Genomic DNA, 16,983 nt, shown 5'->3' on the forward strand with positions numbered 1-16,983 from the left:
TCCTACTTCACAGTTTATTGTGAGGATGAAATTAGGTAAGCACATGCGCATTGGTGAGGATTTGTTGCTGCTGCCTTCTCCGTGTCCTGTGATGACAATGTCAGCAGTGAAAGCTCACACTGAAATGTCAGGAGAGAGGTTGTGATGGTGGAGGAGGTGTGGAGTAGTTCCACGAGAGTGTGACCAAGTATCCGGAGAAGGTAGGCGATTAGTGAAATGATGCAGGGAGAGATACAGAACTGTGGATTACAGGCTGACCGCTGTTGAAGGAATAGGGAAAGTTGTTCTTAATGATGCTTTCTGTACCCTCAGAACAGTCACACGTTCTGTCACTTAGACTGTCGTGAAAGGCTGGAAACAAACACGTCTTGTTCCTTTTTACAAAGTCAGCATTATTTTAAAGCTGATCATGCTGAGTAAAACCACAGTCCAGTATTAATTATTAACACAAAGATATTGCAGAAAATGGAAAACTGAATTATCAGTTAATTGTATTCTCTCCGAATGCTCCATGAACCTTTTGAAGACTCCTTGTATACACAGAAGTCTTCATGTTCAGCAGGACCTTGTAGTGTATAAAAGAGTGACATCATATGCTGAGACACACTATGAATATAAATATGGCTGTATATTAGGAAAATCTTAAAATTTGGATTTGGGGGGCACAGCACAGTAGCCTAGTGGCCAAAGTCCTCACCTTGAATGCACCAGGATGCCATATGGACACTGGTTCTAATCCCAGAGGCTCCACTTCCCATCTAGCTCCCTGCATGTGGCCTGGGAAAGCAGTCGAGGACGGCCCAGAGCTTTGTGACCCTGCACCCGTGTGGGAGATCCAGAAGCGGTTCCTGGCTTCTGGCTTCGGATTGGCTCAGCTCCAGCCATTGTGGCCGCTTGGGGAGTGAACCATCAGACAGAAGATCTTCCTCTCTATCTCTCCTCCTCGCTATATATCTGCCTTTCCAATTAAAATAAACCTTTTTTAAAATTTTGGATTTGGGTTTGGCATTGTGGTGACACAGGTTAAACTACTTCCGATGACACTGGCGCCCCATATGGGGGGATTCAGGTTCAGGCTGCCCCACTTTTTTTTTTTTCTTTAAAGATTCATTCATTTATTTATTTTTTTTTTTTGAAGGGCAGATTTCCAAAGAGAAGAAGCTTGCATCCACTGGTTCATTCCTCAAATAGCCAAAATGACCAGAGCTGAGCCAATACAAAACTAGGAACCGGGAAGCCTGAGGCATTCAGGGAGGAGGGCTAAGATCAAGTGTAAAAATATCTGAGGGTTGGTTCTGTATAAGGAAGAGATGAACTTATCTGCAGGTTTTGCAGCCTAGAAGTCCAGGGTCCAGCAGCCACATCTCCTGCTCGGTACTGAGTGTCTCGTGAGCTTTGTGATGTCGTCAGGGTCTGTAATGATATCCTTTATTTCATTCCTAATATTGGTAATTTTTTTTTGTCAGTTGTACCAGAAATTTGTCAATTTTATTAACATTTTCAAGAAAACAGCTCTTGGGTGTGTTGATTTTTCTCCCTTCAGTTGAATTGGTTTCTGATGTTAGCTCTGCTGATCCATGCTGCTAGCCTTGGGTTTATTTTGCTGGTTTTTTCCCTTAGGTTTCCAAGGCGAGACCTTAGTTTTTTGATTTAGACTTCTCATCTTTTCTAAAGTATGTGATTAATTGTGCATGTAATGTGCACGTTTGTATGATGCGTTCTATTTCCCTCAGCACGATCTTGGCTGTGTCCCATGAAAGTGATATGTTTTATTTTATTTTCACTTAATTGGGTGCATTTTTAAATTGCCTTGAGAGTTTCTCATTGATTGGTGGATTACATAGTACCGTGTTGTTTAGTTTATGAGTGTTTGGAGATTTGTCCGTCGTAGTTATGTTTTGGATTCCTTCCATGCTACCTACGATCGTTGAGGAAAGTGTTCTCTAAGATTCACATGTGCTGTTTGGGCGCTGTGGTCCAGCCTGCCCAACCTTGGCATTTGCCAGTGGGTGCTGTAGCCTGACAAGGCCTGGCCTACCCCCAGTTCCAGCTCACGCTAGTGGGTGCTATGACCTAGCCCAGGCCTCCAGCCCCAAGTTCTGGCCCTGCTGTGGACTGACTGCTATTGCGCCCCAACCCGGCCAGACCCCACGCTACATTCTGACGCTCAGATTTGTCAGCAGATGATTTGAACTGACCTAGCCTGGCCAGCCCCCAACCTGGGCCAAATGTATCCTGATGGGTACCGTATTTTGGCCTGATCTGGGCTGCTCCCCATCTTTGTTCTAACACTCACCTGCAGGGAGTATGTCCCGACAGAGGAGTTACCCAAGCTCTTCCATCAGGATTTCTCCCATGCTAGATCTCGCACACACCAGTGGGGCCATCGGCCAGCCCTGCTTAGTACAGACATCTCCTATCCCACAGGAACAGTGTCCTTTCCTCACTGGCCTTCACCCATTCTGGTTCTTGTTGTTGGGTACTACAGCCCAGCCAAGCCTGGTCTACACCCATGGACACAGCTCATGCAGAGCTCAGCAGGGCAGAGACCTTGCCTAGCCTGTCCTACATCCACGCTGGTTCTCACGAGCACCAAGGGGGCTGGAGTCTAGTCCAGTCTGGCGCATCCCAGACCCAACCCACACACATGCCGAGGGATTCTGCAGCCATATGCAGGCTAGACTGCAGCCCCTATCCTGACCCTTGCACTCACCAATGGGAATCACACCCCAGTCAGTGCATCTTCTTAGTTCCCCCAACCAAACCTGTTCCCAACCACAGACCTTAAGTATGCCAGTGGTTCCTCTGACCTGGCCTGGCATAGCCCCCACATCTGTCTTAGCCTTTGCCTTCAAATACTGCAGGCTGGCCTGACCTAGTCAGTCCCGAATCTCAACTCTTGCTGGCAGGTTTTACAAGCTGGCCCTGCTCAGTCTGCTCCCATCCCTGGCTCATGTAAACCAGTATATGTGATACCCTATCCCAGCATGACCTGTGCTCCAGCCTGGTTTCTGCACTTGCCAGTGGGCTAAGGTTTGCTCAGCCCTGCCCAGTCCACCCCCTTCCAAAACCAACCCACACACTTGCCAATGGATGGGGCTGCCTTGCCCAGCTTGCCTAACCCACCCAACCCCCAGGTCTGGACCACATGCTCACTAGTGGGAGCTATGATCCCGTAGAGGAGTTTCCCAGGTTCCCCCACTTGGCCCACTCCCAGATCTCACATGTGCCAGCAGGTGTTAAGCCCTTGCCCAGCATAGCCTGCCCCTCCATCTTGTCCTTTGTATGAGCTGGTGGATGTTGCAGGCAGGCCAGCCTGCCCCACACCCTATTTTAGGATGTACATGTAGGTACCGCAGCTTGGATCTGCCCAGCCTGTTCTTGGCCCTAGTAGCTGTGAGTGTTGACAAGTTCCATGTTCACACTTAGTTCAGCCCATCACCACCCCAACTCTTGAGTTAACCAGTGGAACTTGTATTTCCACAGGGTTGGGCCCACTTATCCCCATGGAATCTACCCCTGGACCTTGTTCTCTTGCGTGCTGGTTAGTGTCATGGCCGTATCTGATGTGACCCATCCCCTGTTCTGACACTCAGTCAGGTACTGGAATCTAGCTCTGCCAGACAGGCCCCCAGGCATAGCTTGCATGTGCGCTGGCATGTGGTGGTGAGCGATGCTCTGTGCTAACAAGCCCATCTCAGGACTCCCTTGTGGGCTGGTCAATCAGTCTGACCCATACAGTTCTTCCAGTCTCTCCCCTCCAAACCACCAGGTCTCAGTTCTGTCACTTACTGGCAAGTATAGTGGCCCTGTTGTCTGGTGTCCCTTGGGATTCATTCCTAACCTACACATATTGTGGCCTTATCCATGGATTTCCCTAGGCAGTAGTTTTTCACCCCTAAATCCCCAGAGCTCATTGGCGGGCAGCCAGCAGACAGAACCTGGCGCCCAATGGGTGCTCTGGCTTCCCGCGCCAAGATCGGCCGAGCCACTGCACGACCAGCCAGAAGCAGATAGTCGAAGTGAGGGGTCCCCCCTGCACGACCAGCCAGAAGCGTTTTGTCAGGGAGAGGGCTCCTGTCTGTGTGCCCAGCCCTCCAACCCCTCTAGTCTCTAGTGTTTTTAATTGCATGTCTTTGTGTGTCTTTCTGAGTGAGTCCTCTAAGAACTGCAGCGTATGAACATAATGAATATCATAATTTCACTAGTGACTTAAACCTGCCTTCCCTCTGCATCTTTTTACACACTCTGCCCCGTCCCCTGCATTTATAATGCAGTAGTCTGAAGAATTTCCTCTACATATATTAGAAGCATGTCAGGCAGTGGTGATTATTTTTGCTTCAACAACCCAGCGTGATTTAAAATTTAACTTTATTTTTTTTAAGTTCAATTTTTAACTTACGTTTTGGTTCTTCTTGATTATTTTCTCTCTGTGTTGAGAAGTGTAGCAATTCTTTTTAAGACAGGTCTGCTGGAAAATTCCTAGTTTACCTTTATCTGAAAGTGGCCCGAGACCATGTGCATTGTTTTTTTTTTTAAAAGATTTCTTTTTAAATTTTTATTACAAAGTCAGATATACAGAGAGGAGAAGTAGAGAGGAATATCTTCTGCCCGCTGATTTACTCTTGTGGCCACAACAGTCAGAGCTGAGCCGATCTGAAGCCAGGAGGCTGGAGCCTCTTCCGGGTCTCCCTCATGGCTGCAGACCCCTTTCTGCATTTACAGAACTGGAGATGAAAACATTAGTTACACAGAAAGTAGCAGCTTGTCAAGAATCAATATGGCACTGGGATTTAAAGTGTTCCACTGTGTTTTGTTCTAAATGGTGAAAACTAAGAATGCCAGAAATATGCCATAGAAAGTTGTGCCTGAACGGCACAGAGGGCATCATAAAGGGTTTGCTTTTATTTATTCTTAGCTTTCACAAAACAGTATGTTATCACTTTCACACTAAAGCTTAGATATATTTTCATGTATTTACATGTATAGGCTGCCCAGAAACTAGGTCACCTTTTCCATTTTTTAAAAGATGAATAAGGTATAGAAGATATAAAAGTTTCCCTCAATTCAACTTAACAAATGCATTTTTGAAAAGGTTTATTTATTTATTTGAGAAGCAGAGTTACAGAGGGCACGGGATGGATAGAGGTCCTCCGTCCGCTGGCTCACTTCCCAAACGGCTGCAGCATAGAGGCCGGAGCCCCAGCAAGGCAGGAGCCCTTCTCCTCGTCTGGGTCTCCCAGGCAGCAGATGCTGAGCTCTTGGGTCTCCTTGGGTCTCCTTGGGTCTCCCTCCACTGTTTGTGCAGGCCTTGAGCAGCTAGATCAGAAGTGGAGCAGCCAGAATGCAAACCAGTGCCTGTAAGATGCTGGAACCTCGGCATATTCAGCAGTTGCCTGGTAGGACTCAGCGATTGGTTCTCTCACCCATACAAAATACCTGGATTGAGGTTCTGGGCTCCTGGCTCGTGAGCACCTCGGAGAGTGAACGAGCAGGTGGGAACTGCACGTGTACATGAGTGCCTCTGTCTGCTAAGGAGAGTGACCTCTGGACAGGCATGAACACAAAGACTCTCACACCTAAGACTTCCTTGCCTCAGTTAGACATCTAGTCTAATCTGTTTTCTCTTTCCCACTAACGTATCTCAGAACAGTCATTTCTCCTCACTCTCTCCATCCATCATTTTGTAAAACAACGAAGACATTTTCACAGGGACATACATTTGGTGCAGTGATTAATTGGGGTACCCACATGCCATATCAGAGTGCCTTATTGATATCCTGGGTTTCCTGCCTCTGAATCCACTTCCTGCCAGTTGCATGCACACTGAGCGACAGCAGGTGAGGGCTTTATCTTGACCGAGTGGATACTGACGACATGCCGCCAGGAAACTAGTGGGTGGAGGATCTTTGTCTCTGCCTTTCAGATAAAATGAAAATAAGAAAAAACTTTTTAGCAAATATTTAGTTTAGCAAAAAAAAAAAAAGTTGTAAGTCTTGAAATTGTATACCAGTACAGGATTAAAATTGATACTCTTTTTGCAAAGGCAGAGCGAGAGAACTGACTTCCATCCAGCTACTGGCTCCCCCTCCCCACCGCCCCCTAGATACCTGGCTGAAGCCAGGAGCCCAGGATTCCAACTGGGTCTCCCACAAGGGTGGCAGAAACCCAAACCCTTAGGTGTCTTCTGCTGCTTCCGGGGTGCATTCGGAGGACGTTGGCCCTGAAGCAGGCAGGCCCTGGCCACGGCACTCTCATGGGAAATGCAGGCATCCCGAGTGATAGTGTAAAAACATGCCACAACACTTGCCCCTGAATTGGTACTTTCAAAGGAGTAAGAGGACCTGTCCCGTGAGGGCTTCATCTCTGTGTGTTTGGATTTGGTGTAAGAAGCGTGGAAGGATGAGCACAGCCATGGTTGTCCTCTGTGATGCCTTTCATAGATGCAGACCTCCCGTTTCTGTGTCCTTGTCCTTCTCATAGGAGTTTTTCTTTTTGTGGTTCCAAAGTGATTTTAGCCAGTGTCTCTAAGACTCCTCAGTCTTGATTTTATTAAAATTCCAATCATAGTCTTATTAGCATTTTTTCTGGGCATGTTCTGCCTTAGTGTCTCATTGGTATCTCAAGGTCATCATATCCAAATGAAACTGACTCTATCCTTTTCTTTCTTCTTCTTTTTTGGTTTGTTGTTCAGTGGTAGAGTGTTCGCTGTCCGACAGCTGTGTGTTTGGTGCACAGAGCTGACAATAATGCACGTGGACTGCTGGCTGCTGGTCAGTAGCCAAAGTTGATTTAACAGCATCAGACTTAGAAAGTCTAAGAGCCAAGGAGCATAAGGGAGGAGGGCATGAGGAATTTACACATCAGCAGCCAAAGGGAGTTGACTTGAGGCCATGGGAGTTCCTGCACCTCTGCCTTGATCTGTTATCCAAACCTGAGGGTTAGGGAGCTCCTGGCCTGTGCATTTCCATATCAGCACTCCTGGAGCCTTCCTGGCAGGATGGCAGCAGGCCATGGCTCCACACTGGCAAGGCTTCCCAACGTCCTCTCTCAGTCAGCTATCTCCCTACAGGTCTAACCAATGGTCCTTCTGGAATAGAGGGACAGGGAGAGAGAGAGAGCAAGTGTGAGTGAGCAAGCAAGCCAGGGTCAGGAAGGTCTGTCTTCTATCTGCTCATTCTCAAATGGGCATATCAGCAAAGACTGGGTCAGGCCAAAGCCAGGAATTCCATCTAGGCTTCCTGCAATGGACAGCAGGCTGGAGCACGTGGACCATCGTCCACTGCCTTCCCACGTGTTTTGACAGGAACGTTTGAAACCCAGGGAGACTGCACTCAAGCAGGCATCCTGAGAAGGTATGTGCGTGACTTAAGCGGTATTCTAACCCACAGGACCCCAACACTCACCTTAGTAACTCTTTGGCTTTCTGGTGTCTGAGATCACTTAGTTGTTGAGTCTGGTAATTGTCTCCCCCTGCCAACCAGGAAGTTCGGTGAGGCAGGAAATCCACACGTCTGTTACTAAGAACCATCGTCATGCACCTGGCACCTAGAATAGTAAAAGCTAAGTAGCAGGTACTCTTTGTTGAATGAATAATTAGTTCATGTTCTGGTTAAAGTGGTTCTCTTTGCCCCCTAAACCTGCTTTACTGTAGTCCTTTCAAGACTGAGCCCAAGTCTTCTTTCCAGGAAGCCTGACTCCAGACCCCTTCTCTCCACAGTTCTACAATTGTACTCCCACATTTTTGTGCTTACATTACTTCTCTTCTTTTAGACTTAATTATTCTTACAGTCCATTCCCTAGAATATACATACGTAAGTTAGCGAGTAGACAGTTGGTGTATGTTTGTTGGACATATGGGCAAGCAGATTTCTCCTGGGAGCCAATCTAAAGCACTGTGTCTGATAACAAGTAGTGCAGCTTAAAGGATGTCTTCAAGAAATGTTTGTGGAATTAAAATATTATGTAAATAATTTGCTATATCACCGTTCTGACACCTTTTCCTTAGCCTACTTTCTTCCTGTCTCTTGTTTCTAATTATGTAGGTGAGACACTGATATGTATATTCATATCACTACAAAGGTGAACTTATATACAGGAAGTTTACAGCGAATCCCTTTAACATTAACTTCTCTCAAGTGAGATAACCACTTCCTGTCTTTGTAAATGTAACTTTTGTTTCATTTGTCCACACTATTTAGAAATACTTTTATTGTTATTTAATGTTTTGTGGAGCTGTGTCTCCATTTTCTGGTCAGATGGACATAGAAAGCAATGCTTTCTAGTACAAAAAGTTCCTGGTGGTCCGAGCAGGATGGCTCAGTGGATAAATCCATGTACTGCACATGCCAGGATCCCACGCAGGTGCCAGTTCGTGTTCTGGCTGCTCCACTTTTCATGTAGCTCCCTGCTTGTGGCCTAGGAAAGCAGTCAAGGACGGCCCACTGGCTCAGCTCCGGCCGTTGGGGCCACTTTATCTCCTTCTCTCTGTAAATCTGCCTTTTCAATAAAAGAAAATTAAAGTCTTCATAAAGAAAAAAAAAAATCCTCAGATGAGGATTTCTGTTCCTGGCTCCCCCACTTGTCCTCAGGTGTAGTGAGTTCCATTTGTGTCTGACTTGTCTTAAGGAATTGAAATGTTTCATAGTTATAGAGTTTGGATTCAAATCCACATGTCTTAACTTCAAACCCAGTTATCTTTCTGCATATTAACTGTCCTCCAACCACAAAATGAGGATGAGAAGATCTTGTCTGCCTAGAACACGCTGAAGACCTGGGGAATAGCTAACAGATGTTCAACTTATGATAGGCAAACCTAGTGAAAGTGCACTAAGTTGGAAGTGTATTCATACATTTGACTTGCCAAACATCACGGCGTCGCAGCACGCTGCCCTGGCAGGAGAGGGTGGTTCCCCCTTGCAGTTGGGTGGCTGACCAGGAGGTGCAGCTCCCTGCCCTGCTCGGAGTCAGCATGGTAGTGATACGTTTTGTAGGATGGTGTTGTACTGCAGGTTGCTGATCCAGGACTCAAGAGTCATCATTTGAAGTTACGGTTCCCTGCGGAATGTGGATGGCTTTGTCACTTCACTCCTGTGGAGTTAAAAAGTCATTATCTGAACCAACAAAAGTCAGATACTTTCTGTGTAGAAAGTAACACTAACCTCATAATTCAGTGGTTTAGGTTTTTTTTTTATTTTTTTTAAAGATTTATTTTTATTATTATTTTTTTTATTGAAAAGGCAGATATACAGAGAGGAGAGACAGAGAGGAAGATCTTCTGTCCGATGGATGATTCACTCCCCAAGTGAGTACAACGGCCAATACTATGCCGATCTGAAGCCAGGAGCCTCTTCCGGGTCTCCCACACGGGTGCAGGGTCCCAAAGCTTTGGGCTGTCCTCGACTGCTTTCCCGGGCCACAGGCAGGGAGCTGGACGGGAAGCGGGGCTGCCAGAATAGAACCGGCACCCATATGGGATCCCGGGCATGCAAGGCAAGGACCTTAACTACTGCACCACCGCACCGAGCCCCGGTTTAATTTTTCAATTGGAGTTAGGAATAAAGCTAGAATTTGCTGGATGCTAACTTAATTATAGCTTGTAATTATATCACCTCTCTAGATTTGGTCTTTGGGAATTATGTCTGACCTGTTTATTTTCCTAATTTAATGAGATACCATTACTGTAAATATTTCCATTGTGAATTTTGCTTCTGATATGGCAGGCATGTAAAGAATGAAAGCTTAGGCTGGAATAGCAATGAGTTGATTTTCTATGATTGTGAACATCACTAAAAGGCCTGGCAGGACTAGCCAAGAGAGAATAAGATTTAATTGCTTGCCTAAAGTGATAATATGTTTGCACAGTGTCCTGAATACCAATGAAGGCAGATGATGTCACGGAGAAGTGTTCTTCGTTTGGGAGATGGGAAAGATCAAAGAAGGGTAGTCATTAAAATGAGACCCCAATCCAGCATTCCTGGACCAGATGGGTTCCAAGAATGGTCTGGGAGGTCCAAACCATGAAACAGCACACTCTCTCTCAGAAACGCCCTGCGGGAATAGTTGTTTATGTAAATGTACCGAATCCTCAGGTATGGCTTCTAGAGATTTCACAGGAATAAGTCACTTTAGGAGAGAGGGAGCATTTGATTCACTGTCATTTTAAAATTTACAATGTAAGCACAGGAATTATACTGTGCCTCTACTACCTGAAATTAACACATTACTTTTCATTACATTATTTTAACTTTTTTTCTTTCTCCATATCCTTTTATAAAGTCATTTCTTTAGTAGTTAGCAGAGAAGAAAAGACAATTAACTTTCAGTAAGAAGACTTGATATTACAATAGTCACTGGGGAAATATTTGTTTTGTTATTTCCTACTAAATATTACTCTAGTCTCACTTTTATTAGCTTATAAGGTGAAATCTTAACTGTTGAGAAAACGAAATGAAATAATACTTAGAAGTGCTTATCACATTCAAAAGTTTCAATTTTAAAAAGAGCTGCTGTTACAATTTCTAGTTCAGTTGCTTGTCTTTATGTCTTTAAGTTGATCCTATTTTGGAACCATTAGAGAGTTAATGAATTTTATTACGTTGCTGAATTTGCTTTATTAAACCTTAGGCAAATTTAAAGCAACTTTTTAAATGAAGCCACGATGCTAAGTCCTGAATGATCCTCCTTAGCCGTACTGTAGCACAGTACAAAATGAAGTAAAACTGTCGGACATATCCAACTGTACACAGAAATCAGGAACATATCCAACAGTGCCAAGAAAGTCAGAGGCCTTTTAAATTGAGATTTTCTATGACGCAATGTATTATTCCAAATATTTAACCCAATTTACTTTTGATGGTTCAATTCCTTGTTTGCCTGGGCTCATATGGGAGATCCAGAGGAAGCTCTTGGCTTCAGATCAGCCCAGCTCTGGCAATTGCAACCATTTGGGGGAAGGAACCAGTGCATGGAAGATCTCTCTCTTGCTCTCTCTCTAGTCTCTATCTTTTCTTATAAACAAACAAACAAACAAATAAATAAATAAATAAATAAAATTTCAAGAATTACATAACGTTTTTTTCCCCTACATTGGGCTTCCAAGAGAAGTAGTCCTGCACTGGTTAAGATTTTTTTTGAAATTTTGAGTTGTATGGTTCTGTACAGTCTGGGATTTCTCCCTTCCAATGCCCACCCCCAACTGATTTTCCCATATTGTTACAATAGTATAGTCCTTCATGGGATGTTATAATTCCATCAGTCTGTTACTTAAGTGTGCCTTAACATTGCTGGTACAGGCCATGTCAGACAGTCCAGCATCCCATTGTCTAGACATGTCCAACAGTTTCATTGGGAGTCCATCTTGGATTTGGAAGTAGGGATGCATATTGCATTGTGTCTTCACATCTGTATTTGATAGTCTCAATTACTTCATCACTATACATTTCAATTTGCATGATGGTCTCTTTACATTAGAACATATGGTGTTTATCCTTTGGGAGTTGACGTATTTCATGGACTATAATGGTCTCTAGTTGGGACCATCTAGTTGCAAGTGGTATAATTTCATTCTTTTTAATGGCTGTGTAATATTCCACAGAGTAGATACACCACAGTTTCTTTATTTACTCCTCTTTGGATGGTCATCTGGATTGTTTCCATGTCTTTGCTATTATAGATTGTGCTTCCTGAAATATAGGAGTACAGATCCCCTTCTCATATGCAGTTTTCATTTCCTTTGGGTATAGTCCTAGGAGCAGGATTGCTGAGTATATGGCAAGTTTATTTGGAATTCTCTAAGCATTGTCCATACTGATTTCCACAGTGGTTGTATGAGCCTACACTCCCACCAGCAGTGAAGGAGGGTGCCTTTCTCCCCACATGCACACCAGCAGGTGTTGTTAGTAGAGTTGAATGTAGACCAATCACACTGGAGTTAGGTGGAACCTCAAGGTGGTTTTCATTTGTTTCTCTCTGATGACTAGGGGGCTTGAGCATCTTTTCATATGTCTGTTAGCCATTTGAATCTGTTCTTTTGAAAAGCATCTGTTAAATTCCTTTGCCCATTTCTTCACAGGTTTGTTTTTTTCCTGGGTTTCTTTGTAAATCCTGAATATTCATCCCCTATCACTTGTGTAGTGTGCAAACGTTTTCTCCCATCTGTTGATCACTTCTTCACTTTGTTGATTGTTTCCTTTTCCCTACAGAAGCTTTTTAGTTTGATGTAGTCCCATTTATTTATTTTGCCTTTGACTGCCTTTGCTTTTGGAATCTTTTTGAAGAAGACTTTCCCCATTCCCATTTCCTGTGGAGTATTTCCTATGTTTTCCTTTAATAGTTTGATGGTTTCTGGGAGTAGATTCAGGTTCTTGATCCATTTAAAGCTGACGTTTGTGTAGTGTGACAGGTGTAGGTCCTGCCTCTTAATTCTGCATGCTGCTATCCAGTTGTCCCAACAGCATTTGTTGAATAGACCAGGCTTTTTTCCTGGATTGTTTTCAGTTTTCTTGTCAAAGATTAGTTGGCTCCCATGTGTGGGCTCCCTTCTGGTGTTTCTGTTCTGTTGCATTGATCTTTGTTTCTGTACCAGTACCAGACTGTTTTGATGACCACTGCTCTGTAGTAAGTCTGGAGGGCTGGAATTGTGATTCCTCCAGCTTGATTTTTATTCTTCAGGATAATTTTGGCTATTTGTGGTCTCTAGTGTTTTAATGAACCACGTGTTAAGTGAGAATGGGGATTGAGGGCTGATTTGTTGTGTTTGCAGACTTCAGTGTTGTAATAATTTCCACCACAGGCAGGGTTAAGCTCCAAAGATGAGAATATTGAGTATGGAGTTGGGAAAAGATACACAGTAGCATAGCATCATATATGATATCCTGCATCTATAATGTAGCAAAATAATAAAATAGCAAATAAGAATAATAGCAAAACAAGTGGGAGATAGTGAATTTCTAATGCTTGTTTTTAATATAGCTGAAAATAAATTTTATGTAACTAAATTTTTAATGACTTTTAAACAACCAGTTTTCAGAATTTCTGAACATTTAACAAATCAGCTCTCTGAAGCTGATTCTGACACAACACTGGAATTATGAAGTGTCTGTTTTTTCTAACCAAGTAAGTAATGCAGAAACAAATGCCTGCCAGTGCCCAGTTATTTTTTGTAAATATGGATCTAATCCTGAGGCACGAGGCAGTCAGACCTGTGACTCTTTTCTAACGTCGTTTCCGATCAGAGCCAGTCCCTTGCGTTCTCTGTGTGTCACCTACATGACATGCCGACGGCTTCGAGCTTTCCACAGCACCCTGTGCTCTGCCGGCCCCCAGGCCTTCCCGCCGTGTCCCTTAGCCGTCAGTGACCTTACTCGTCTGCCTGCTGTAGTGCGTATTTGTTTTTCCAGAGACGACTCAAATACTGCTTCCTTTTAGCTCCCTCTGTGAGAAACAGCCCCATTCCTCTTGGTGTTCTCATAGTGCTTTTGTTTATGCCTCATTCTGACCTAAATTGTGTTGTCAACAACAAAATTCTGTTTTGTTCACTAGATTATAAAGGTTTGCGTTGGCAGGAAGGGTTACAGACAGCATCGCAGACTTGTTGCTTTCTCTAACTTTGAGAAACTTAAAAACTTTATTGGAATATAAACTTTTAAAATTAGATCCTGTGTCCATTTTGCCTTGATGACTCAGAGTTGTATTAGCAAACACACACCCGTCTCCTGTACCTGGAGCACTCAGACGTTGTGTCTGACTCTGGAACTTACCAAAAAATTTTTTATTAGAGTTTTTTTTCACTTAAGAATAATGGGAAATTATGTAAAGATAAGTCATTGTGCTTCCACTACAAAACCAAAGTAGGCTTTTGTATCAGCAACAAATGATCTTTGAAAGAATCAAAAAAGTTAGACTTTGTGAGCCGAGACTTTTGCTTTCACTGGTCTTTAAGGGGAACTCCTCCTGAGTCTGTGCCTTTCTGTCCTTTTATGTAGACTTGACATTCTGTGACCGCCTCCACGGTAAGTGTTAGCAGGATCCAGGCGTAGGAAGGAAATGCACTCCAGCATCTCAAAACAGCACAGTTCTTGGAAGTGGTTTTTCACTCATTTTTCATCTTTTACCCTAAACTGCCACCTGATGGCCAAAAGTTAGAATGCCAGTTTTAAATATCATATCAAACCTCCAGCATCCAGTGCTGGAGAGCGGCTACAGTCACCACCCCGTGGTTTCTGCCTTCTTGGATGGCACCAGCTTGCATCCTGACTGCTCCACTTCCAGGCCAGCTCTTAGCTAAAGGCCTGGGCAGAACAGAACACAGCCTACCTGTTGGGCCCTGCCCCCCCTTGGGGGACGCCCAGAGGAAACGCCTCGCTTTAGCCTGGCCAGGTGCTGGCCATCGCTGGCCCCTGGGGAGTGGACCAGCAGGCGGAAGAGTCTCTTTGCTCCTCTCTTCCTCCCGTGTCTTTTCCGCCCCTTCCAATCAAGCAGATTTTTTTTTTAAGAGTTATTTTTATTGGAAAGGAGGATATACAGAGAGGAGAGACAGAGAGGAAGATCTTCCGTCCGATGATTCACTCCCCAGGTGAGCGCAACGGCCGATGCTATGCCGAGCCGAAGCCAGGAGCCTCTTCCGGGTCTCCCACTTGGGTGCAGGGTCCCAAAGCTTTGGGCTGTCCTCGACTGCTTTCCCGGGCCACAGGCAAGATGCTGGATGGGAAGCAGGGCCACCAGGATTAGAACCGGCGCCCATATGGGATCCCGGGCGTGCAAGGCGAGGACCTTAACCACTGCGCCCCCACGCCAGGCCCAAGCAGATATTTTTTGAAACTCTCCATTGTAATTGTTTGAATTTTTATGCACTCAGCCTAGAAACTGTAAAGTCTCCAAAAGCATATTCATGTAAGTACTGTGCACTCAGTATATGTGTGATGTTTAATTTGGACGTCAGAGAAACCATCCTAAGATTTCCTGAGCGAGCCCCTTCCCCGTGGGGCTCTGCAGAGTGTGCTTTGCTGACCTCTGACCACAGCCGCTTCCCCCTGCAGAGCGAGAGCACGCCGACACCAAGGTCTTCTTTTACCTGTGGATCGTCTTCTGCGTCATCAGCTCCTGCTACACCCTCATCTGGGACCTGAAGATGGACTGGGGTCTCTTCGACAAGAATGCTGGAGAGAATACTTTTCTCCGGGAAGAGATTGTGTACCCCCAAAAAGTATGTGCAAAGAATGTTTGTTTGTTTGTTTGCTTAAGAAAGATTTTTATCAGCAACTAAATTGTACTGCAGTACAAATTCAGTCTCTCATTATATTTAGCCCAGTACTAATAGGCAAATAATTACCAAGAATATGAATTATACATTCAGCCAGCAAACATGGATTAAATATCTACTGTATGTTAAGCATGATAGGAAATAAAAGCAAAGTAAAATTCTGGTCCCCAGGGAGAACTTAAACTATGTTCTGAGTGGGTAAATAAACTGCAACACGGTGTTAGAAATACTCTGTGGAAAGTAGGTAGCTTTGAGATTTGAGATTTATCCTGAACATGGAGTTCTCTCTGCACGATGCTCCCTTTTTGTCATCTTTGTAAAGTCCCGTTCCTGCTGTCTCCAGGCCGGTGTGTGTGGCTACCCCAGGAAGCCTTTGTGTTTCCTGCACTTAGCCGCTCATTCCTTCCCTCAGCAGTTGCAGCGGAGTCTTCTGCTCTCTGTTGATGTCACCGTAGCTGCCACTGTGCTCACAGTCCCTGACGTGTGGGCCGCGTAGTGCTGACCCAATGAGTAAGGGTTTTTCTAAGGTAGAATTTTTTTTTCAGGGTAGAGAGAGAGACAGTCCCTCCTCTGCCTCATTCCCCAGGTGACTGTAACAGCTGGAGTTAGGATGGTCCAACGCCAGGAGCTGCTTCCTAGTCTCCTTTGTGGGTGTTGGGACTTTAGGACCTCTGCCATCCTCTGCTGCTTTCTTAGGCCAGTAACAGGGAGCTGGACCAGAACTGGTTCTAACATGCGACGCCAAGCATCGTGGACAGAAGCCTAACCCACTGCACCACAATGCCAGCCCCCTTCTATTCATGTTAAAAAATGGAAATAGTAGAATACGATTTGGCCTGCAAAGTAAAGAAACCATTTCTGAATTCTCTTGAACCTTTATTAAAGATTAAGAACACATTGGGTAGGCAAAGCTAAGACGCTGTGTAGGACCCCCACATCCCATATTGAGTACTCGCTGTGTTCCCTTGTCAAGCTTGCTGCTGATGTGCCCTAAGAGACAGCAGGTGATGGCCCGAGTAGTTGGGTCTCTGCCACCATGAGGGAGGCCTACGTGGAGTTCCAGACTCCTTCCTTCAGCCTGGCCCAGTTCCAGTGGGTACCGATATATGAGAACTGAAGTAATTCTCAAAAATTAAGACAAAAACTAAAAGCACAGCTATCTGAATCTTAAAATCAGTTCCTAGGGGCCAGTGTTGTGGCATAGCGGATTAAACCATTGCCTGTGCACCGGGGCTCTCTTCTGTGGTGCTGATACGCGTCCCAGCTGCTCCACTTCTGACCCAGCTTCCTGCTAATGCACCTAGGCGAGCAATGGAAGATGGCCCCGATGTGTTGGCTGCTACCACTGATGTGGGAGACCTAGCTGGAATTCCAGATGCCTGACTTCAGCCTGGCCCCCACCTTTGATGCAGTCTTTACAGAACAGAATTTGGTGTTAGTGATTAATAATGCACGATTTTGAGCATGACACCCCAGGCACTGGAGCCATGCTGGTTATCTGCAGCCTCAGACTTTCCTGAATTGGTTAAGTGGTGTTCTCCCAAAACTCATTCATGTCTTTGGTAACGTTAAGTCCCTTTCTGGTCAATTGTATGTGACTTTAGACTGACTTTTTAGAAAAGATTTATTTATTTGAAAGCTACAGAGAGAGTAGGACAGACAAGCAGAGAGAGGTTTTTCAACTAATGGTTCAGATGACTTGCAGCAGTCTGGAGCTTGGC

At 44.8% G+C, this 16,983-nt stretch overlaps 1 protein-coding gene across 3 annotated transcripts in view; it reads left to right on the top strand.

Moving 5' to 3' along the window:
• The window catches only part of XPR1 (xenotropic and polytropic retrovirus receptor 1), a 186,397-nt gene that overhangs the window by 157,434 nt on the left and 11,980 nt on the right, over positions 1–16,983 (top strand). For all 3 annotated transcript variants that reach the window (XM_040984348.1, XM_040984350.1, XM_040984349.1), the window contains one exon: positions 15,039–15,205. In XM_040984348.1, the coding sequence (XP_040840282.1) occupies positions 15,039–15,205 (167 nt within the window). The remainder of the gene's footprint in view (positions 1–15,038; positions 15,206–16,983) is intronic.

The sequence above is a fragment of the Ochotona curzoniae genome, unplaced genomic scaffold, assembly GCF_017591425.1.
Source record: "Ochotona curzoniae isolate NIBS_2020 unplaced genomic scaffold, NIBS_Ocur_1.0 contig_4105, whole genome shotgun sequence".
NCBI classification, from domain to species: domain Eukaryota; kingdom Metazoa; phylum Chordata; class Mammalia; order Lagomorpha; family Ochotonidae; genus Ochotona; species Ochotona curzoniae.